General features: G+C 32.3%; 1 protein-coding gene and 1 pseudogene across 1 annotated transcript; both read left to right on the plus strand.

Moving 5' to 3' along the window:
* Positions 1-6,997: 6,997 nt before the first annotated feature.
* On the plus strand, positions 6,998-14,498 carry LOC149539411 (G-type lectin S-receptor-like serine/threonine-protein kinase At2g19130; annotated as a pseudogene).
* Positions 14,499-24,031: 9,533 nt separating this feature from the next.
* On the plus strand, positions 24,032-24,850 carry LOC149539412 (G-type lectin S-receptor-like serine/threonine-protein kinase At2g19130). Its single transcript, XM_089802573.1, has one exon. It carries the CDS (start codon positions 24,032-24,034, stop codon positions 24,848-24,850), a length of 819 nt encoding a protein of 272 aa, XP_089658699.1.
* Positions 24,851-25,121: the final 271 nt, after the last annotated feature.

Raw genomic sequence — 25,121 nt, forward strand, 5'->3', positions numbered from 1 at the left:
ACCCTTAATAGAATCTTCTAAACCATCAAGAAAAAGATAAACAATCCTCTTTTCACTCATATCAGGTACCATAATAGCCACTTTTTAAAACTCTTCTATATACTCATTAACTGATTTGGTTTGCTTCAACTTTGACAATTCTTTAAAGTACTCTTCATCATCCTTGAGGTCAAATCTATCTATCACTCTTTGACTGAAATCATCAAATGTAGTTACATTATCATGACCTTAAGTAGTCATTCCATGATACCACCAATCATAGGCTACATCTTCCAAGTGTAGACTTGCAAATTGAACAGCATCACTTTCCTTCATGGGGTTAAGTGTGAAGAAAGTCTGTAATTTTTGTAGCCATGCTCTAGCTGAAATTTTATTTGTTCCATCAAAAGTAGGTGTTGTAAACTTGTTTATTTTATTTTTGAGCTCTCTTCCACTTATGTCATGCTCCCTCCTATTCTCTTTCTTGGGCATCAAAGTGTTCATCATATCCACATATTCTCTAAAAGGAACCGAACTGCGAAAGTCATCATCTAAGCCATTGTAAGTAGCTCTTAATGCAATCAAGTTACCTGTAACCTCTTCCACAGGATTAAGGGTTGGATTCGGTATTGGTGGCTCATCTGCAGGGAAGAAAATAGTTTTGGTTGATTTAGATGGTGTGGATTTCAGATTTCTTGGCTCCTCTGAAATGCTCCCTTTCTCATTAATAGATGCAACTCCTTGCAGTTTTTCTGTCAATATTCGCAAAGCCTCTCTAGTTTCTGCCAAACTATCCACTATTTGCTTCTGAGTATTTTGGATGTCTTGGAAGAATTTCTTTGCCATCTCATCTGAATCAGCCATACTTTTCTCTTCCTTGGATTTTGTACTTTTACTTTCAACTGGAGGTTTGATCAAAATTTCTTTATTCTTTTCTCGCTGCAAATATCTTTTTTCTCTTTCACTTAGTTTCATGCAACCATAAATGTTGACATGTAGCTGATTAGAAGCAACATGCAACCACCAAATTCACCAAGAACTAACATGCAAATGATTAGAAGTAGCATGCAACCATAAATTATGACATGCAAGATTTGGGTAGTTGTCAAAACTGACATGCAAACTTCTATAAACCCTCAGGCTGGCAAGATCATAGCTCTGATACCATTGAAATGTCCCTTTTCTAATTTTAAATGATATTTCAAGTCTCTAATCAGATCTTTAAGATCAAACAACCAATCTTTCAAAGATCCACCAATTTCTAAATAAACCCCAAATCGGGTATGCCAGAAATAGTGCCAAAAACTTTACAGCTTCACATATTATTAGTAAATCTGAAAGTGGACATTTTTATAAAAATTTCAGCAGCATAACAGCCTAAAAAATGACATTTTCATATCTGTATAACATTTACACAACAGCTCTCAAACGAAGGATAAAAATAATGCTCATCGGGCTCCCAAAAACAACATAGAATAGCTCGGAAACACCACAAAAATACTAATAATCTATCACAGAAGTATAATCATGACCAAATACATATATTCAGCTCTATTTTAACATCTAAAAGTCTAAAATACAGTAGCAACCCAAACTGATATGAAATACTCAACCAAAAACACCAAACTCTTACAAAAATACACCCGAAAAATCACAAATCTGCACTGTTCAGCACAAAGGCAAACTCTGCATGAGCATGCACATGGAATAGCTTCAAACTCCCATCCTTAGCCTTCCTGAAAACCTGCAAACTCCCATTCTTGGGTCTCCTTCTCCATAGGTTTGGCAACCTCTGAAGAACAACAAAGAAATGAGCAAAAATCAAGTTTTGGAATGAGCCCAAAATGCCTCGAAACCTCCATAAAAGAGGGCATAATCCTAACTCACGTCCAAGAGGGGTTAATAAAATATAATTTAATAATAATTTTTATTTATTAGTCCATTGGTTTCCAAAGATTAGCCCCTTTTTCCGAAACTTCACCTTTTTGGAGCTTGCCTGCCTTAGCAAAGTTTATTATTTTTAATTATTTGAAAAGGGAACATGACAATCGAGCACTCTTAGCTTTCCACCATCATATCCCATTTTATGTAGCTACTCCTTTGATCTTAGTGAATCTCTCAATTTTCTCTGATGAGTATATAATAATTGAAGAGAGGTCACAAAAAGAACTAACTCATGCTCTTGGTGGCCAAGGTCAACATGTAGCTCCATCTAGGATTTCTATTTGGAACCCTGCTTTTGATATTACCCCTGTAAATCTTATCTTAGCCAAATTTTATAACTAAAAAGGTGCATTGTCATATCTACTCTTTTGTGAATAAACTGTCATTTCAAAAAAAAAAAACAATTTGATCTCAAACTTGGTTTTCTTCATTTCATACATTGTACAATTGCAACCATGATATATATTTTGGTGTATAATATTTAAAATGTGTTGTGTAAAATAGGGCATCATTACAAATAAGGATCCAACTTCTATGTTTGATGTAAAGGAGTTTATAGAGAGTGTTTCTTAAGGAGCAAACAAAGGATACATTGGACAAGTGCAACTATGATTTCCATAACAATTCAAAGAAACTGAAGTACTCTTCAATCATTAAATTCTAAAAAAGAGCATAATTACTACACAAGTAAACTTCAAAAGTAGTTGCTCTAGTGTTGAAGTTCTTGTGGAATAAAATGCATAATTTTCATGTAGTGGTGTTCAGTTTAGGATATTTTTCTTCTTCAACTTATGTACTATACTATACTATACTTTGAAAACTAACTGTCATGAATATGAAATTCTTTTGTTACACTGATTATATAATATATCATTATTCATAGTTGAAAAAAATTCTATCAACTTTGGCAATGTCAAAAGTGCACAATGAGGCATGTTACACTTCAATAGTTCTTCTTTTGCTTACATTCTTGGATGCTTTCACTTCAAAGAATATATTTCCATGCTATATGTTTATGTTCTTCTTTGTTCCATGTTGTATCAAGCAATTGTTTCTTATCCAAGCCATTTAATTTGCAACCTTTTACATCTTTGCAAAGATAAAGTTGGAGTAGGAGAATTTTTTTTCTCAAAGGTGTCCTCTAACTGGTGCGAATTTCGAACAATTCTTGATAGTTTTCTACCAAGACTTGGTCAAAATTTCCACCAATTGTTTAAAAAATTTGACCAAACATCAGCGGAAATTTTGACCAATTCTTGATAGTTTTCTACCAAGAATTGGTCAAAATTTCCACCAATTCTATAAAAAATTCGACCAAAAATTGGTGGAAATTTCGACCAACAATGACAAATCAAAGCTAGCAAAAATTAACATTTTTTGATGAATTTATTGGTCAAAATTTTGACCAACATGCAAGTTGGTCGAAATTTTGATGAGAAAATTTACCATGAACTTCTTGGTTGAAATTTCTACCAACTTGTTTCAAAATTTTGACTAAAATTCAATGAAAATTAAATTCAAATTTACTAGTGTTATTAATATTGCATGTATGAAAAATAAAACTAATGTAAGAATATATATATATATATATATATATCTCTACATATATATATATATATATATATCTACATATATATATATATATATATATATATATCTACATATATATATATATATATATATATATATCTACATATATATATATATATATGTATATATCTATATATATATATATATATATATATATATGTATATCTACATATATATATATGTATGTCTACATATATATATATATATATATATATATATATATATATATATATATATGTATGTATATATATATATATATATATATATATATATATATATATATATGTATATGTATATGTATATGTATATGTATATGTGTGTGTGTATATATATATATATATATATATATGTTATACATGTATGTATATATATGTATATATATATGTATGTATATGTATATATATATATATATGTATATGTATATGTATATGTATATATGTTATACATGTATGGAGCTTAGCATTGAATTATCATAGAATTACTAGTTGAAAAATATAGGATGTAGAATCTATGCAACATGAAAGATGGTAAAGTTATATATGATGATCATGTAACATTATTGATTCCAATCTTTTTGAGAAGAAATGAAGAAAGAGGAGTCATGCTAAATAAAATAGTGCTTAAAAAAAAGTAAAGATATTGAATTTATAGCTCAATAATATTTTTTATTTTCTTTTTCTATTTTTCAATTATTTATTTTTCATTATAGGAAAGTAGGATTTGAGGGAAACTAAAACCCTTAACCATCAAAGAAATATAATAGAAAGAAAAATCATAGAACTAGTCTTGAGCTTAGATACAACCACTAAATCAAAAATAGGGTAAAATTTTCCAAAAATAATAAGCATCAAGAAAGAAATAAGAGAATGTGTCTCACAAAGTATTATAACATGTACAACGTCATGGTGTACCAATCTAGGTTTTAAGTAGTAAAGAAAATTATGAAATTAGATTAAACAAGTTATATAATTTATCAATCTAATATTAATGAGCCGATTGAAGGCCCCAACTAAAATTATATTTAGGATAGTGTGCTCTTGAGAGCGAGCCTACTCGTGGATTCATTCATTGACTCATTCAATTCGGTGATAGGAGGCTCACCTCTTGTTGTGAAATGAGATGTTTTATTCTTTCTATTTCCATTATAAGTAGAAGCTAATGTTATAGGCAAAAAAAATTATTCTTCCTCTGAACTCAATTTCCTTGATTGAGGGTCTGTTTGGAGTTTTCATTTCTTAGTAAATCCACATAGAGATAAAAACCATAGAAAATATTTAAGCATCCTTCAACCCTTTTGTTTTAGAAACTAACTGGTGAGCTTTTTCATTCAGTCTGATTTCACTAAATGGTTTCACAGTGAAATATTTAAACATGATAATTGATAAAACATTATGAATTCTAGAGTTTTTCCTTAAGTGAAATCAACTTAGTTACATAGTAATAAGTGTTAAAATTTTTCTATAAACAACCTCTGAGTAGGAGTAATAAGTCTTAATGACTTCTATATATTTTCTCTATATAGAGCCTTCTAATATTTAGATGCTTCAACATCTTCATAGTGTTGTTCTAGAGGAAAATTTTCTACCCTATGAAAAGGCCTACATAAAGCATGTGCATTACTACTTTACTGAGTGCAACCAATTAGGAGAAATTGGGGAAGGAATTGGGCGCAACTATAGCATGATGAAGCATGTGCATTACTACTTCATTGAGTGCAACCAACTAGGAGAAATTGGGGGAGGAATTGGGTGCAACTATAGCATGATGAAGACTACTTATCCTCACATCTCTGTAGTTAATTTTGGCATCATCTTTTTAGTTGCTAAAGCTCTAAGGTTATCAAGTAAGTAGAAGGATGATCTAACTTTAAAGCTTTTCCAATAGGCATTTGATTTACATAATTAAATAGTATTGAGTTCAAATCTTTTTCTTATTTTTCAACATTCAAATCTTTTTATGCCAACTAAATTATGGAAAAAAAATCAAAATTTCCTTAGTAAAGTTGTAGTTTAAACATCAAGATTGTGAACCATCTAAGGACTGCCTATATTATTCGACCACATTTATTAAATCTTTTTTTGGGTGAGAAATGGTCTCAAAGTTTAGGAACAAGGAAATTTGTGCCTCCATTTAATGGAAACATGTATTATAATATTCTCTCAATTGATCCTTATGTTGCTCACAACATTACACCAAGAAACTTCATCAAACATGCAATGCTTAATTCACCTTTATCTAAAAATATCTCATTGTGATTAAATTTTTTTAGAAAAAATTGAGTTATTTGACTTAAATAAATATGAAGTCACTTTCATTAGAATAGCTTAATATAATTTGTTATCTAGATTCTATATTTTAAAGTCAGATACAATTATTAAATTATTTAATAGTTTGATTATTAATGAGTAATTTTATAATAATATTATGATGTAGATTTTGTTTAAATAAAAAATAAATCTAATATTGTTGATCAATTTTAAAATACAATTCTATATATTAGATAAATCATATTTGTTTACATGGATTAAAAATATATTTCATAATTAATAACATATAATTATTTTACATATTTATTATATTTAATGTAGGCTAGGAGCATTTTACAAAAAAGAAATTCCCTGTTTTAATGGTCATTATAAATAATTATATATAGTGCAATAATTTGGTAAAAAAAATCATGTCTATTTTTTTTTTCAGAGGTAGGAAAAGTAGAATTGGTGGAGAATTGGTTCCACTTTTAGGTACTTTAAGAAAATTCAAGTATGTTTAATATTTTTTGTTTGGAAATATTTTGGAACATTTTTTATAGCGAACTCTTTTCATTTTTTTATTACCCTCAATCCTACCCAATTTATGCAAGGAAGAGGCTAGTCATGTTTAAGTATTTTTAAAAAAATCTTTTTTAACATTATTTTAAAATGACTATTGTTATAGACTAAAAAATATCAATTTATATATATTTCAAAAGATATATGATATGATTGTACATAAGACTATTCTTTTATTTATATTTTAAATAATATATGATATGATGGTAACACTTTGAATTTAAAACAGTAAAAACAGTGTAAAATGTTCCCCGGTATATATCCATATATCCACGGGAATAAAATAAGAAGTGGTGGAAAATGAAGTCACGATTGACGTAACATACTCACCAGGTCTTCTCAAATTTCTTTGCACATAAGTTTGACTCGAGTGGCATTCCGTCTGATTTCACTGAATTGTTTCACAGTGGACAGGCACTTTATGCTCTTTGGAATTGACGTTCAATGATTGGCTTCTCCATGGCAGCAGTCTCTTCATTCCTTAAAAATTAACACAATCAAACCATTAAATTCAAGTACTCTCTATGAATATAGTTACTTAACATGAACGTAAATTTGACTTGTACTGATCACACACTCTTATCCCATTCGAGAAAATGTTATAAAAGAGTAGTGTGTTGACAATGCTTTGAATTGAAGTCATAGTCACACTTACACACAATGACTCGTAAGATTTCTTTCAGATTAGGTAATTTTGAATCTCAACCTTATCAGAATGCAACACAACAATTATTTCATAAGCTCCTATCATGGTCCTCCACGACATTTATTCTAGAAGAACAGTTATTATTCCAGCTTCTTGCTTCAAAGCCCGGGGGAGGTTCGATCAATGACTCACAATTTGGCGATGGATGAGAAGCGGGAAAAATCCCGGTTAAGACTTGTTTTTGCAGTTGCTGTGTTTATTCCACTGAGTAGTTATGGTGCAGCATTAGTGAAGGTCGGAGATACTCTTTCCTTGGGCGCCTCGCTTGCTGGAAATCAGACATTGATTTCAGAGAATGGCACATTTGAATTGGGTTTCTTCAGCCCAAACGGAACCGATAACTGGTACGTTGGAATGTGGTACGCCAATATGCGACAGAAGATGATCGTCTGGGTGGCAAACAGAGAGACTCCCGCGAGAAAAAAATCTGGAGTTTTGAAGCTGTCAAGAGAAGGTGAATCGGATCTGTTGTACGCAGAGGGTGCGTCTATTTGGTCGGTCAACATATCGAAAAAGGCATCCCGTGCTGTGATACTAGACTCCGGTAATTTTTTGATGCTGAGCACTGATGACAACAAATCTGAAACTGTGTGGCAGAGTTTCGACATTCCGACAGATACCTGGTTGCCTGTGTTAAAAATAATGTTTATTATAGTAGCTGGGCATTTAATGCACAGTCCAGAACTTTCTACTTGCTTCTTGGAGCCTCTCTCTTTGTGCAAAATTTGAATTTAAAATTATGTAGAAATCTCTAGAGTGCTTCCTTTCTTGAAGCTTCTCAAGAACCCTCTAGAAATATGTATGAGCTCTATAAATAGAGCATTCCTCTCAGCTGTAATAACATGAAGAAACTTTATAGCTCTTTGATATGTTTGAGTTTTGCTGCTCTGTTTTTATGCTCTGTTTTTTATTCTTTGTGCTGTTGTTTTTAATTCATCATGGTATCAGAGCATTTTCAGTTCTTTGGGCTGTGAATATATGATGCTTTTGGAATGAATATATGTGTTTTCTTTGTGTGAATCTTTACATTTGCAGGCTGTAACTAAGGAGTGAACAGCAGTTTGGTTTGGAACAAAAAAACTACATCAAAAGAAGGATATTGCAGCAAAAGAAAAAGTTTTTTCTTCAACAAATTGGTGAGATTTTTTCAATTTCAAGCTTGGGTGTTCAAGTTTTTAAATATCTTTCATTCTCATCCAAAAAAAGGGGAGAGAATTTAACAATGGAATCACTTGGTGTGACTTTGCCTATAGTTAAATTAAATGGAAAAAATTATTATGATTGGGTATCTCATGTTGAAATCACTCTAACCCTTCAAAATTGTTATGATATTGTGACTGGTAGTGAACAAAGGCCTACGAATCCAGGAAATGATCAAGATAATTGGGATAAAAGGGACAAGAGGGCAGCAGCACTAATCAAGCTTACACTTTCAGAAGAAGTTTTTCCAAAAATTCGTAATGAGAGAAGTGGAGTCAAAGTTTGGGAGATTTTGAAAGATTTATATCAAAATTCAAGTGATGTATGGATCTTATCTCTCACAACTGAATTATACAATTTGAAATTATCAAGCTCACAAGAGATAGTCCCACATTTAAGTAAGTTAAAGGAAAAGAAAAATGAGCTTGCTTCTCTTGGAAAAGATATAGATGATAAAGATTTTGTGCAAGTTATATTACAAAGTCTTCCAGGATCTTATCAATCATTTATAAGGGGTTTAGATACTGGAGATAAATTAAAAAGTATTAAATCAGAAGAATTGTGTGCTAAGTTGGTTCAAGAAGAGAAAAGACAAGTTAAAGAAAAAGAATCATTTGATGGTGAATCTCAAGCATTTGTAATGAAAGGAAAACAATATTATAAGAAGTCACAAGAAAATGAATCTAAAGAAAGAAATTGGAAGAATGAAAATAAGAGTATTTCATATATAGATCATAATAGAAGTAAATGGAAATGTCATTATTGTGGTAAAATGGGTCATAAGGCAAATGAATGTTTCAAGAAGAAAAGAGATGTAGAAAAGAAAGTAAATAATTATCCAAAATTAGGAGATTCTAAAAGAAATGCATTTTGTGTTGCACTTAAAGAAAATAATACTTTCAAAGAAGATTGGGTTATTGATTCTGGTGCTACACAACACATGTCTCATAATGAGAATCAATTTGAATCAATAAGTGAAAATAATATAGAGAAAATATATTTGGGGGATAATAGTGCTTTAGAAGTTAAAGGGACTGGTAATGTCAAAATTGATAATGGTTTGTTCAAAAATGTGAAATTAGTCCCTGAATTAAAAACAAATCTGCTTTCAGTATCTCAAATTGCAAGTCAAGGACATAAAATAGAATTCTACAACGATAAGTTCTTAATCAAGGATGTCAATGATAATTATAGATTCATTGCAATTGGTAAAATGGAGAATGGATTATATAAATTTCAAGAATTTACTTCTAAATGTGGAGATAAACATATGTGTGCTATTGCTCAATATGATGATATGAGCAGGTTATGGCATGAGCGTTTGGAGCACATCAATTTTCAAAGTCTCAAGCTTATGGAGAAATTACAAATGGTGCATGGGTTGCCAAAGATATCATTAAGCCCTAAGGTGTGTGAAGGATGTGCAATGGGAAAACAACATGTGGAAAGTTTCCCTCAAGGTAAATCATGGAGAGCAAAAAATCCTCTACATCTAGTCCATAGTGATGTAATGGGTCCTTTCAAAACATCATCAATTGGAGGATCAAGGTATGCCCTCACTTTTATAGATGATTATAGTAGAAGAATTTGGGTGTATTTTCTACAAAAGAAAGATGAAGTGTTTCAAAAGTTTAAAGAGTTTAAATCTTTGACTGAAAAACAAAGTGGAAAGTACTTAAAGATACTAAGAACTGATAGAGGGACTGAATACATGAATAAAGGTCTTTTAGATTTTTGTAAAGAACATGGCATTAAAAAGGAATCAACTGTCTCTTATTCACCCCAACAAAATGGTGTTGCTGAAAGGAAAAATAGAACTATAATAGAAATGGCTAGGTGCATGCTTCATTCTAGAAATCTAGAAGCTAAATTTTGGGCTGAAGCAGTTCATACTGTCGTATATATCTTGAATAGAACACCTATTAAGGCAGTTTTGAACATAACACCAGAAGAGGCATGGAGTGGAAGAAAGCCTACAGTATCTCATTTTAGAATTTTTGGTTGTAAAGCATATGCTCACATTCCTGATGAAAGGAGGAGCAAACTTGAAAGGAAAAGCGAGAAGTGCACAATGGTTGGATATAGTGAGGAATCGAAAGGATATAGGTTATACAATCCTAGAACTAATGAAATCTATATTAAAAGAAATGTATGGTTTGATGAAGATGTTAAGAATGATAATTCTCCAACATTATCTTTCTTTCCAATTTTGATTGATGCAAAAAATTCTACTTCTACCAATAGTCAAAGTCAAGGTGTGCAAACCACTACATGGGATGAGACTCAAGAAAGTGATAATGAAAATCCAAAAAAATTTAAAAGCATCAAAGAAATTTATCAAGAAGGTCCTAGATATATATTTGCTAACTATGCTCTTATGACTAAGGTGATGCAGGTTGACACTCCAAACACATATGAAGAAGCAAAAGGAAAAGAAAAATGGGAAGAAGCTATGCAAGAAGAATACAATTCTTTGATGAAGAATGGAACATGGGAACTAACAACACTTCCAGAAGGCAAAAATGTGGTTGGTTGCAAGTGGACCTATAGAACCAAATTCACATTAGATGGAGCTATTGAAAAATACAAAGCAAGGTTAGTGGCTAAAGGTTTCTCACAAGAAGAAGGTATAGACTATACTGAAACCTTTGCTCCAGTAGCTAAGATGACTTCCATTCGTACAATAGTTGCTTTAGCTGCAAAGTTTGGTTGGAAAATTTTTCAAATGGATGTAAAAAGTGCATTTTTGCATGGTGACTTAAAAGAAGAAATTTATATGCAACAACCACCAGGATTTATTAAGTATGGAGAAGAGAATTTGGTGTGTAGATTAAGAAAATCACTCTATGGTCTCAAACAAGCACCAAGGGAATGGTACTCAAAAATTAATAAGTACTTCCTAGAAGTTGGATTTAAAAGAAGTAATGCTGATCCAGATGTGTATGTAAAATATTGTGATAATAAGGTTGTTATCATTGTATTGTATGTGGATGACTTGATTATTACAGGAAATCACGCACATGATATTGAGATAACTAAAAATCAACTCAAACAAGCTTTCGAAATAACTGATTTAGGACTAATGCACTATTTTTTGAGTATGCAAGTATGGCAAGAAGAAGGAAGAATCATGCTCTCTCAAACTAAATATGCTCTTGATGTACTTAAAAAATTCAATATGAGTGATTGTAAACCATGTAATACACCATGTGAAATAGGAGTAAAGTTAGGTGCTAACTCTACTCAAAAGAAAGTGGATGGAAAATTATATAGGCAGCTTGTTGGAAATCTTTTTTATCTTACTATAACTAGACCAGATATTGCATATGCAGTTGGTATTGTATCGAGATACATGGCAGATCCACACATTGAACACTAGAAAGCAGCTAAAAGAATATTAAGATATATTAAGGGTACTTACCAACTTGGCATTGAATACAAATATGGAGGAGAACCTACTTTAGTTGGATATACAGATTCTGATTATGCAGGTGACATTGATGATAGAAAGTCAACTTCAGGATATATCTTCCATCTTGGATCGGGACCGATTTCGTGGAGTAGCAAGAAGCAATCAACAGTGTCACTCTCATCTACAGAAGCTGAATATATTGGTTTATCAAAGGCGTCTCAAGAAGCATTATGGCTTAGGAGGTTACTTGAAGAATTGCATCATCCACAAGACTCTCCAACAACAATATTTTGTGATAATCAAAGTACTATCAAGCTAGCAAAAAATTCGGTATATCATGCAAGGTCCAAGCATATAGAAGTGCATCATCATTTTGTTCGAGATCTAATTGAAAGACAAGAGGTGGAGCTTCAATTTTGCGGAACAGAAGATCAACTTGCTGATATATTTACAAAAGCATTGTCTATCGTAAAATCTACGAAATTTAGAGATCTATTGCAGCTCAAAGATGTTCCTACTCTCTCCAAATAAACATTATGGGGGGGTGTTAAAAATAATGTTTATTATAGTAGCTGGGCATTTAATGCACAGTCCAGAACTTTCTACTTGCTTCTTGGAGCCTCTCTCTTTGTGCAAAATTTGAATTTAAAATTATGTAGAAATCTCTAGAGTGCTTCCTTTCTTGAAGCTTCTCAAGAACCCTCTAGAAATATGTATGAGCTCTATAAATAGAGCATTCCTCTCAGCTGTAATAACATGAAGAAACTTTATAGCTCTTTGATATGTTTGAGTTTTGCTGCTCTGTTTTTATTCTTTGTGCTGCTGTTTTTAATTCATCAGCCTGCAATGAGATTAGGGGAACAGCAAAAGCTGGTGTCTTGAAAAAGCTCGTCGGATCCTGCACGTGGGCTCTTCTCCTTCCAGTCGGATCCATTTGGCGCCAAAGAAATTGTGCTAATGTGGAATAACTCTGTCAAGTATTGGTGGAGCGGGCCTTGGGATGGCAGAATTTTCCGTCGTGTTCCAGAAATGTCAAACAAAAGGTTTTTCAGTGTCAACGTTGAAATCACCAGCTCTAGTTTGTATGTCAGTTTAACACCAACGCATAAGATTCATGCGCCCATGCATTTCATCTTGACCAAGTCCGGAGATATTCGACTTGCTCTGTTCGATGGGAATAAATGGAGCATGTTCTTGTCTCTGCCCAGAGACGAATGCGCCGTGTATGGCCTCTGCGGCGCTTTCGGCGTCTGTAACTCCAACAATTTTCAATTCTGCAGCTGCGTAAATGGCTTCACACCAAAAGACAATGAAGCCTGGGATTCACGGGACTGGTTGTCCAGTGGCTGTGTCCGCCGGAGCCTCTTGAATTGCACATCCGACAGATTTACTGATTATGGTTCTTCATTCCCAGTGCCCAGAAAGATGGATTGCGAGAATGCCTGCCTCAGCAACTGCTCGTGCACTGCTTATGCTTTCAATCCACCTTCAGGCCCCTGCCAAATCTGGTCCACACCTCTGTTTGACTTGCGTGATTCTTCATCAATCAGCAATTCAAATGTCTTCATTCGAGTAGCCGCTGCGTCTGCCCTTGCAACGTTTGATCCACCATCGTCATCCGAACGCAAAACCGTCATGCCTCTTGCGATTGCTAGTGTCACTGCGCTTGCCATCGCTTTAGCTGTCTTTTCATTTTTTATGTGGAGGAGGCGACAAGATCGGCTACAATCTACTATTGAACGTTGTGAAGAGTATTCTTCCGACTCTTTTCTTAGAATGTTCAGTTACAGGGAGTTGAAGATTGCGACCAGGAACTTCAAGTCTAAGCTGGGGAGCGCAGGATTCGGCTCAGTGTTCAAAGGATCTCTTCCAGACGGTGCACTTGTGGCCGTGAAGAAATAGGAGTCCAGTTCAAGCCTAGATGAGAAGCAATTCCGAGCGGAAATCAGCTCACTTGGAAACATACAACATGGGAATTTAGTAAGGCTCCGAGGGTTTTGTGCAGAAGGATCCAAAGTACGGTTACTGGTGTATAATTACATGCCCAATGGATCGCTGAATTCCATACTCTTCACCAGTGGATCCAAAAGTAGAAAGAAGGTACTCGACTGGAAGGCTTGGTTCAAGATCGCCTTAGGCACTGCTCGAGCTTTGTTTTATCTCCACGAGGAATGCAGAGATCGCATCATTCACGGCGATGTAAAACCTGAGAACATTCTTCTTGATGCTGATTTTTCCCCCAAGTTGGCCGATTTCGGGTTGGCAAAGCTTGTGAACAGGGATTTAAGTCGTATTCTGACCACAACGAGGGGAACGAGAGGTTATTTAGCTCCGGAATGGATTTCTGGTGTTCCCATAACTCCAAATGTCGATGCTTACAGCTTTGGTATGACGCTCTTGGAAATCATTTCTGGGAGAAGAACTTTGGATTTAGATGGGCAAGATTCAAGTATGTATTACTTTCCGCCATGGGCTGCAACCCAAATTAGTCAGGGGAACACGATTAATTTTGGGGAAAAGGGTGTTGCTGAGGACGAAGATATTGAAGAGGTGAGAAGAGCAAGTGTTGTAGCATTGCTCTGCACTCAAAGAAATGAGGAGATGAGGCCAACCATGGGGCAGGTGGTGCTAATGCTGGAAGGGAAGATGGAGCCATCTACTTTGAAAATTACGACCCCTGTGCTTGTTGACAATCGAACAAATCAGAGCTACACTACTGAGAGTGACGTGGTTAATCTAGAGTAATGTAAGCACTCTCAGTGACGTGGTTAATCTAGAGTAATGTAAAGCTTACATGTAAGCTATAGTTATTAGCTATTCAGATTGAGAGTGATACTGTTGTTGATGTGGTTAATCTAGAATCTATGTAAAGCTTACATGTAAGCTATAGTTATTAGCTATTCATATTTATAATTACTAGCACTTAGCATTCAAAGGAAATGAAAGGGAAATGTTTGATAGATGTTTGATTTCAAAGTGAATAAAAGTGCAGGTCTATAAACATGTATCATTATGTAAAGTCTAATCTAGAATCATATATAACTTATATGTAAGTTATAGTCACTAGCACTTGTAGTAAATAGTGCAAGAGTTTAGCTGATATTAATTATAAGTTTCTATTTTTATTCTCATAAACAAATATAAAATTTTTAAGTCTAAATATATTTTTCAATAGCAACCTCATATTGAAAGTATTCAAATTATATTCTATCCATGCATTATAGTGGTAGCAGAGGTACGCATGCGAATATGAGTAATCCAAATGCAAGAAGGGGTCATTAAAAAGTGTCAAGCTATTGCTTGGTTGTTGTGTTGTTTGGACATTCAAAAATATCAAGTTGTTACTTGGTGGTTGTGAAGTTTGGATGTTGAAAGTAGATATTGGGTCCAGAGGGATTGAAACAAAGATTTTTTTAGTAGTCGTATTATTTATTTTTCTCAAAATAATATTTTTTATTACTTACTTTCTAGGAATAAAGAAATATTTCACCTCCACCAATCATGTAGTTTTTTGTTTCCATATAATGGAGCACATTGGATTTTTAATAAATAAACTTTATAAGAATAGGCAAAATCTATAAATAATATATAAATAAAATCTATAAGAATAGATTAAAATAATAATATATTATATTAAATTGTAATAGTTTTTTGAACAACACTTTGCACTTTCAATTGTTCTCAACTTGTTTTCTAAAGAATCACCTTGGAAAAAGTCCACAATTAATTTATTCAAAGATGAGGGAACAACTTGCAATTTAATGATTTATTTTTTTAGATTTGATTTATGTATGAAGAAAATTATAGACTTAGTCTTGATGTCAAAAAATAGACACAACCAAATCATGAAACAAAAATCATAAAAATTGAATTGTGGAATTTTGATATTGTTTTGATTAAAAAAGGCAAGAAGAGGGTCCTAAACCCATATAACAACAAAGAGCACATATCATATCTGTCCTAGATCATTATAGTCATGCAACAAAGAAGCAAACTCTAACCTACTTTATTCACATCTTGGTTGGAAACCCACTTGATTTACATCAATGAGCATACAACTCATTTTTAAATATTTCAAATATATTATTCTATTATACCTTAGGATTATTGGTACACTCCCAACAACATCTTCAAATTTTTCTCCAATAAAAAAATTGTTATTGTTAGCAATTATTTACCTAGGAGAAAGCGTAATTTTTTAATATAATTGAGAAGATGTATGTTCCCTTAATCATGAATCATAAGTTAAAAGAAAACATGTTATCAAGTACCAAAATATTCAAAGGAGAAATGGTGAATTAATATCTATCAAATACATTTCCATCTTTCACATGCACTTGTATATTGACATTAGTATTTCAAAGCATGACTATAATGGCATTCCATCTTTCACATGCACTTGTATAATGACATTAGTATTTCAAAGCATGAGCTTTTCTCCAAGCCTATCCTAAGGCATCCCTCAATTGACTCCTTGGAATAATTTTATATCAAAATAATTGGGTTTAAAAGAAAATTCATACTTTGCCCATAATTTCTTAAGAAAGTACATGGGCATCTCATGATTAGCATCTGGTGGATGGTCAAATACTATCTAGCATTGTTCCCAAAAGTGCTCTAATATGCAGGGGTGTGTGCACCATCTAATAGACATATGAGGCTTCTTCTCACTTATCTCATCACATGTCTTTAGGTTTCCAAAATATCTTTGTAAATGTCCTTTACTTATTTTCAGCTGATGGACCTATCTATAAGACATGTTGTCAAAATAGAAGGTACGTGTGTTTTGCCTCCATGCTCTGAAGCTAAGTATGTCACAGTCTAAGTGATCTATAGATTGTACAATGCCTTGCATGATATATGCAAGGAAAAGTAGGTGGGGGGAATGAGTCTCATGTCTAATGGTTTGTATATCTCGCATGAGCTCATGAAGTTTGCACCTCATGATCTCACACAGGTCCTCTAGGGTAGGTGTTGGAGGAGGACTTGTTGGTCGTGGAGGTGGGGGTGGGTCCATGAAATATAATCTTCATATATGTATACAACATAAAAATTCACAAAAATACTATTTAATTAAAATAAATTTAAAATATCAATATAAATAATTCTTTATAACCATATAAATTTACATCTAATACATCTTTAACTACTTGAATATATCAAAAAGAGGAGGAGATAATATTCATGCTAATTATTTAATATATTAGGATTAAAGAAACATTGAATCATAAACATACATAACTCTAAAGTGTAGGTTTAAGTAAATTCTAACCCATAACTTTGGATAGTGTTTAATATGTACAATATAAAATTGAATTGTACAATTACCATGGTTAGGATTCAAATTATATTTATATTAGGGGCAAGATAAGGATTATAAGTTTTTTTTAAAAATGTTAGTGTTATGATTGTGCTTAAACTTTACAAAAATGTTAACATTTACAAAATTAGGTTTTACTGCATTGAGCTCTAATATATGTTGGTTAAGATTTAGGATTTAAGATTTTTTTTATTAAAAATTTTCTATTTAGAATTAAGGTTACAATTTAGCATTTAGGATTTAAGGGTTAGGCTTAAATCTTCAATTTTTACATTAATTATAATTTTGTTAGGAATAAGGTTTCATATAAAAACTTATATTAGCTAGTTATGCATATGTAACATTTAGGGTTATTTTTGGGATTAGGTTAAGGGTTTGGGATTATGCATTAGTTAGGGTTTAGTTAGAGTGTACATATTACAATTAGGGTTATTGTGGATTTAGTTATAGGATTGGATTATGTTTAAGGTTTAAACTAGCATAAAATTATATAGTTTAACGTTCTTATTGTTGAAGTACAATTTGTGGTTGTCCTAAGGATGGAATAGGGCTGCGTACAAGTAAAGGGAAATATTTTAGTTAGAGTTAGGGTCAAGAAGTGAATTATATTTATGATTCAAGATTATGGTTATCTAGTTTGGTTATTAAATTGAAGGGTTAATTTATACGTATGATTTGCATTATAGATGAATAAGAATAGAATATATTCATGCTAATGATAAATAATATATTAGGGTTAAAAAAACATTGTATCATAAACATACATAGCTTTAAAGTGTAGGTTTAAGTATATGGATTAAGTAAATTCTAACCCGTATTTGGTTCATGTTTAATATGTACAACATACAATTGATTTACAATTACTATTTAGTTAAAATAAATCTAAAAAGATCAATATAATTACATCTTTAAAACCATATATTTACATTTAGTACATCTTTAACTACTTGAATATTATATCAAAAAGAGGAGGATAGAGATTAAATTTACAGAATGAATTATTATTAAGGTTATGGCTTACATTTACTTACGATTGTGTAATACAGTTAAAATTATTGTTACATAAATGACTAGGGTTAGGGTATGGAATAGGATTTAAATTATATTTAGATTAGGGTTAAGATTAGGCTAAGGATTCTAGAAGTGTTTTTATAAAAGGCTTTGGAATAATATATATCTAAACTATTATAAGAGTTAGGTAGGAGGTTATGGTTTAGGAATATAGGGTTAGGGTTTAGGTTGAGGTATAAAAGAAGAATTTTAGGGGTTAAGGTTAGAGGATTGGGGTTATGGTTAAGTTTTAAAAAATAAAATTTTAGGGTATGAACATAAAACTTGGTTAGGTTTAGTTTTAGGGTATGGATATGGGCTAACATCATGGTTTTCATTTATGTTTAGACTTTAGTGTCAATATTTTAGGGTTAGGAATATAAGGTTTGAAACTTAACTTATTATCTAGCTAAGCATTTAAGTTTTAGAGTTAGTTTCAAGATTGAAGTAAGGGTTGTAGATTATGCATTAGCTAGGGTTCAATAGGATGTACATATTAAGGTTAGTGTTCTACTATGGCTTTAGTTAAGATTGGATTATGGTTAGCATTCAAATTAGGATAGAGTTCTATAGTTAAATTGCTCTTATGGTTGAAGCATAATTTTTACTAAAGGATAGAACAGGGTTATGATTCAAGTAGAGAAAAATATGCACTAGTTATAGTTAAGGTCAAAAAGTCAATTATAGTTACTATTAGAGTTTGATTATTAAATTCAAGGTCTAATATATACCTAAGATTTGGATTATAGTTGAATTAGGGATACAAATAGGGTAATAAGTTAATATATTAGAGTTAGAAAAATATTTCATAAACATGTGTATAGTGTAAAGTGTAGGTTCAAGTATAGGGTTTATACAAATCCTAACCATAAACTTTGGTTAATATTTAATATGTAAAACAACTTACAATTACTATTTAGTTGAAATTAATCTAAAACATCAATATAAATATATGTTTAAACAATATAAACATCTAATTCATCTAGAATCATCCATCTCTTTAACTATAATTATGTGTCATGTAAATTAAATACATCCAAACATCTAAAATACTAAATTTTAAATGAACATCTACAAAACAAAAAAATTGAATGAACATTTAACTATAAAAAAAGGGAAGAGAGAAATGAAAATCTAGAATTTTACTTATATAAAACTATTAATTATGAACAAAAAAGAAATAAATTGACAAAATTTTCAAGCAAAAACCTAAAAATAATGAAATAAAATAATATAAAACAAATTAAAATACTTGGAAGAGTGAAAAATCAGCTAAAGGGTAACTAGAAAGCTTGAATTGAGCTCCCATCTCCAAATCAATATCATCAGCAAAAAAGGCAAACAAAGCCCCAAAAAATGGGTTTTATATGTTTTTACAAATCGGGCACTCAATTTTAAACAAATCAAGTGTTTGATTTTCAAAATATGGTTCGGGTGCCCAATCCATATTTAAAAATTAGATGCTTAATTTTTTAATATGAATTGGGTACCTAAACCAAATGGTTACCCTATTCTTAAACGTTGGGTGCCCATTTCGAAAGAAGTCTCATTTCGTGAAATGGACTTCTACAGAATTGAGACCCAACTTCTTGGCCTTACCATAATTAAGTTTTTTTAAAAGTTAAGATTCTATTTTTTTACTTTTTAAAAGATAAGATTTCTAAAATTTAAATTTTTACTTTAAAACTATTTTAAAAATTAGCACCCTGACTTCAAAATTGTACATGTTTTGGTTTGGAATTCTAATTATTAAAATTTGAAATGTTGGAAGGGTTAATAACAAATCAAAGATTTTGAAATTATAATAGCATCAACAATTGAGTAGAAGATTAACAATTTTAATGCTAGAAATTTTGACATTTTTTAATGCATTTATGTTAAAAAATAGTGATTTAAAAAAAATTACTCCTTATGAAACTTGGGGCAACAACTAGCTCTATCTTAAGTAAGTACTATTTGTGATGCAGGAGAACCTATAGACAAAATAACAGTTCTTTATCGATAGGGGCATATAGCGAAAAGGAGGACAACATAGGAATTGATAGGAGAAATAGGAGATAAACCAAAAATGAGACTAACATGACAAAAAATTCTAACAAAGATATGTACATGGTAGGTGACTCAAATCTCATATAACTTCAGGAGAACTAATCATAAATGCCATGACAATATAATAGATGGTAACTCTTGAGTGCCTTTCAACTCTATTGTGTGCATGATCCTTGAATTATGATCTTAAGATTCCCAACATACTCCACTTCTCAAGAAGAAGAAACCTATCCAAATAATTGTCCCTCATAAAAAAAATTGAGTCTAGAATCAACTCCACATGTCGCATGTCATTGGCATCGTCTTGAATAGGCTAAAGTATTAGGTTCTCAAGCACCAAAATAAAAATCTAATCATTTTCTCAATTTGGAAATCCCTCTTCTTGGGCCTCTTGTGAGTGGTCATTAGTGATCCTTTGACTCTTCTCTGATACATGGAAACCTTACGCTCATAGTTTTGGTTGAACATTCGAAACAATGGTTCAAAATCTACAATGAATAAACTTTAATAGACTTTCATTACACTTTGTCTGCACTTTTGCATTTATCAAAGAGTTTCGATATGGTAGTTATCACCAAGTTGGAGTTTGGGTTTTGAGTTTTCCTTTTTGAAATCTATAAATTTTTAAAAGCTAAGATGTAGAAACTGTTGAAATTTTTATTTTTTTTAGCCTTTTTAGTTAAGACCTTAACCTTTTAGTGAAGAAAAATTGAAACATAAATTATTTAACTTTTTAAAAGTTAAGATTACATAATTATAATTTTTAACTTTATAAAAGTTAATATTTCAAAAATTTAGAACTTTAACTTTTAAATGATTTAAAAGTTAGCACCCCAACTTCAAGCCTGGACAATCTTTGCCCTAAAACTCTCATTTTAAAAATTCAAAATGTTAGATAGAGTTGGGAAAAAATTGAAGATTTTGAAACTATAATACCACCAAAAATTAATTGAATGATTGATTATTTTAAGGAAGGAAAATTTGACATTCTTTAATGCATTTTTGATGCAGTGAGATTTTTTTTTTTTAATATGACTCACTATGAAAGCTAGGGCAACAAGGGTTAAATGAACATTTCATTAGGAATAGTGAAAATTAAATTACAAATATTTCTATAGTTTACAAAGTTTCCTAAAGTAAATTTCAATAAGAGAAGTAAATAAAAACTTTAAAAAATTCTATACTTTACAAACTTAACAAAAATGAATTTCATTAGGGATAGTAAAATTAAAGATCATTCAAATTTTGCAAACTTTTTAAAGTAAATTTGATTGGTAGATTTTTTAATTTAATTTTATACTTTTTCTTTTGCAACAACCATAGAGTGTATAAAGAATTCAAAGAAAAATTATTGAGTGTTATGAAATGTCAAAAGTCTCAAGCATGATTGTAGAGAAATCAACCAATAAAATAGGATGTAAATTTTTTATGTTAAATTATGAATATATATATATATTCAAAAGGTTGTTGAAAAATAAAGTTCTATAACTAAAAAATTAAATTGAGAAGTTATATTTCAATGAGCACTATAATATTGTGCAACTAATAATAGATGAAAATCATCACTTTCAAAAAAAATTTAAAAAAAATTTAAAAATAAAAACAAAACTTTTATAAATCATAATTAACAACATAGAAAAAAAACCAACATCTAAAAAACAATGACGACATCAAATTCAATTTATCATAGGGGTAAAAACTCCTTTGGCCCTTTCTGTTATTGCCAACCACTAGCTTGCATAGCATTTTATGTAGTTTTGATATATTTGATCTTATGTGTATGCATGTGCCTAGCTTAAGGATCACACAATAAGCTATGATACAGTTTATTTATCAGTTGTGGATCATATTTGTACTTTGTCCATTTGTTTTTGTTTAATTGTGTACGTTTACCTACAATTTTATTTTATTTTATGAATAGCACATTTTTATTGGATGCAACTCTGGTATTTAATTTTTTTTAATTATTATACAAATACATCTTTTTTATTGATTCTTAAATTTATTTAATTTAATATATTGTATTTTAATTGTGATATAATTATTTTATATAAACATTTGTTAAAATGAGCATTACGCTTCTTTCTCGGTGACCACGAAGAATTCATTTATGATCTACAGTCTTGAGACTTGTGTCTAAATTTTTTGCAACTATGAGAGTATCCATTGAATGCATATTTCTTAGGTGTCTACTTAAACTTGGATCTACACTCATATGGTTTGCAACCATGCTTATTGCAATGATAATAGTAAGCATCAAACTTGGGAGTAATATTGGATTTACCTTTTTTTCTCTGTAAACATTGTTGTGTGTCCAAGATTTCCACAGTGGTAGCATATAGGTTTCTTTGTCTTTAGATTGGTGTACACATTTCTTTATTCAATTTTCTTTGAAGATTTATGTGCTCAATAGTAAAATGCTCATATAGTCTAGTCCAGATGTATCTCTCGGTCACCTCTATCCTTTAAGTTGTTCATCCATCATCTTGATACTTCGCTCTGATCTCTTCAGTCTCTCATTTGTTTCATTCTTAGATTTTAGTTCACTTTTAAAATTTTAATTCTCAGTTCTTTATTCAACAATCACTTTTATCTTTCTGCTAATCTCATGATTTACACTTAGTAACTGATTTATCATATTGATCATAATGGTTCTGAGTCAACCTTGTGATTTCTTCATCCTTAGCATCCATTTTTCTAGTGATTTGTCTATTTTCTTCTTCAATCATTTGCTTGTCATCCTCATCTTTTCTCTTTTGCTCCATTACTTCACACACCCAGGTAGATTGCAATTCTTGTTCACTTTTCGATAATTTTGTCTTCTCACTAAGGTTGTGATTGTTCTCTAGTGGATCACCTATAGCGGCATCAAATTCATTAAAAATGTTTATGTCAAATAGTTCTTCAATCACTTCTTCCCGATAAATTGTTTAATTCATTTGTTGAGCAATTTCCCTTATTTTATTCAGTGACTACTTAAATTTTTCTTTCATCTCATTGATTTGGCCCATGGCCAAATCTTAATTCTAGTTTCTAATTCTCAATGGTTTTGTCAAGTCTTTATCTCTCCATCTCTTAGATATTTACTCTCAATGGTAAAACCTTCAACAGTAGAACTAGGCTTGATAGAGATTGTTGGAACATTAGGAAAGGTATTCACCTTAAATAAATTCAGTCATTCCATAAACTCGTACATCACACTTACACACAATGTCTTGTCAGATTTCTTTTAGAGTGGTTAATTTTATGACCACTTGTTTCGAGCTCCTATCACGGTCCTCCACGATATTTATATTTATTCTAGAACATTTGTGTTTCCAGCTTCTTGGTTTAAAGGTCGGGGGAGGTTCGATCAATGGCTCACAATTTGGCGATGGATGAGAAGTGGGCAAAATCCCGGATAAGATTTGTTTTTGCAGTTGTTGTGTTTATTCAAATGAGTAGCTATGCTGCAACAGTAGTCCAGGCCGGAGATACTCTTTCTTTGGGTGCCTCGCTTGCTGGAAATTAGACATTGATTTCAGGCCCCGTTTGGTTGCTGGAAGATGAGGGCCAAAACCGGGTTATCAGAGGCAAAACCAAGTTTTGCAAAAAAACTTTGGTGTTTGGTTGGTTAAAATTATAACCTGGTTTTCAATTTCATCTTCCAATTTTGGTCAAAAATTGGAAGAAGTTTCTTCCAACAAAAAGGTGGAATTCGAAATTAAAACCAGGTTTTGAATTTTATGACAATTTTTTTAATAATTTTGTGGGGTCCACACTATATTCATCTTCCGTGTCAACCAAACGGACCATTGGCTTTCCAAACCACAAAACCAGGTTTTCGAAAACCTGGTTATAAGATAACCTGGTTATGTCAAAAAATCATCTTCCCCAACCAAACGGGTTTCTTCAGCCCAAACGGAACCAATAACTGGTACGTTGGAATATGGTACGGCAATATGCAATAGAAGATGATCGTTTGGGCGGCCAACAGAGAGACTCCCGCGAGAAACAAATCTGGAGTTTTGAAGCTGTCAAAAGAAGGTAAATTGGATCTGTTGGACGCAGAGGGTGCGTCTATTTGGTCGGTCAACATTTCGAAGAAGGCATCCCGTGCTGTGATACTAGACTACGGTAATTTTTTGATGCTGAGCGCTGATGACAACAATTCCGAAACGATTTGGCGGAGTTTAGACAACCCGACAGATATCTGGTTGCCTGCAATGAGATTTGGGGAACAACTGAAACTGGTGTCTTGGAAAAGCTCGTTGGATCCTGCTCCTGGGCTCTTCTCCTTCCAGTTGGATCCATCTAACGCCAAACAAATTGTGCTAATGTGGAATAACTCTGTCAAGTATTGGTCGAGCGGAGTTTGGGATGGTAGAATTTTCAGTCGTGTTCCAGAAATGACAGACAAAAGGTTTTTCAATATCAGCGTTAAAATCACCAGCTCTAGTTTGTATGTCAGTTTAACACCAACGCATAAGATGCGTGCGCCCATGCATTTCATCTTGACCAAGTCCGGAGATATTCGACTTGCTCTGTTCGATGGGAATAAATGGAGCATGTTCTGGTCTCTGCCCAGAGACGTGTGCGCCGTGTATGGCCTCTGCGGCGCTTTCGGCGTTTGTGACTCCAACAATTTTCAATTCTGCAGCTGTGTAAATGGCTTCACACCAGAACACAATGAAGCCTGGGATTCACGGGACTGGTCGTCCAGTGACTGTGTTCGCCAGTCCCTTGAATTGCACAGCCGACAGATTCAGCGAGTCCAACGCAACATCGTTTAATGATTATGGTTCTTACATGCCAGTGCCCACAAAGACAGATTGCGAGAAAGCCTGCCTCAGAAACTGGTCGTGCACTGCTTATGCTTTCAATCCACCTTCAGGTCCCTGCCAAATCTGGTCCATACCTCTGTTTGGCTTGCGTGATTCTCCATCAACTAGTAGCAATTCAAATGTCTTCATTCGAGTAGGCGCTGCCTCCGCCCGTGCAACGTTTGATCCACCATCGTCATCCGAATGCAAAACCGTGATGCCTCTTGTGATTGCTGTTGTC

This window comes from Cupressus sempervirens, chromosome 9 (genome assembly GCF_028749045.1).
Source record: "Cupressus sempervirens isolate cs-2001-9-10 chromosome 9, ASM2874904v1, whole genome shotgun sequence".
In the NCBI taxonomy this organism is placed as follows: Eukaryota; Viridiplantae; Streptophyta; class Pinopsida; order Cupressales; family Cupressaceae; genus Cupressus; species Cupressus sempervirens.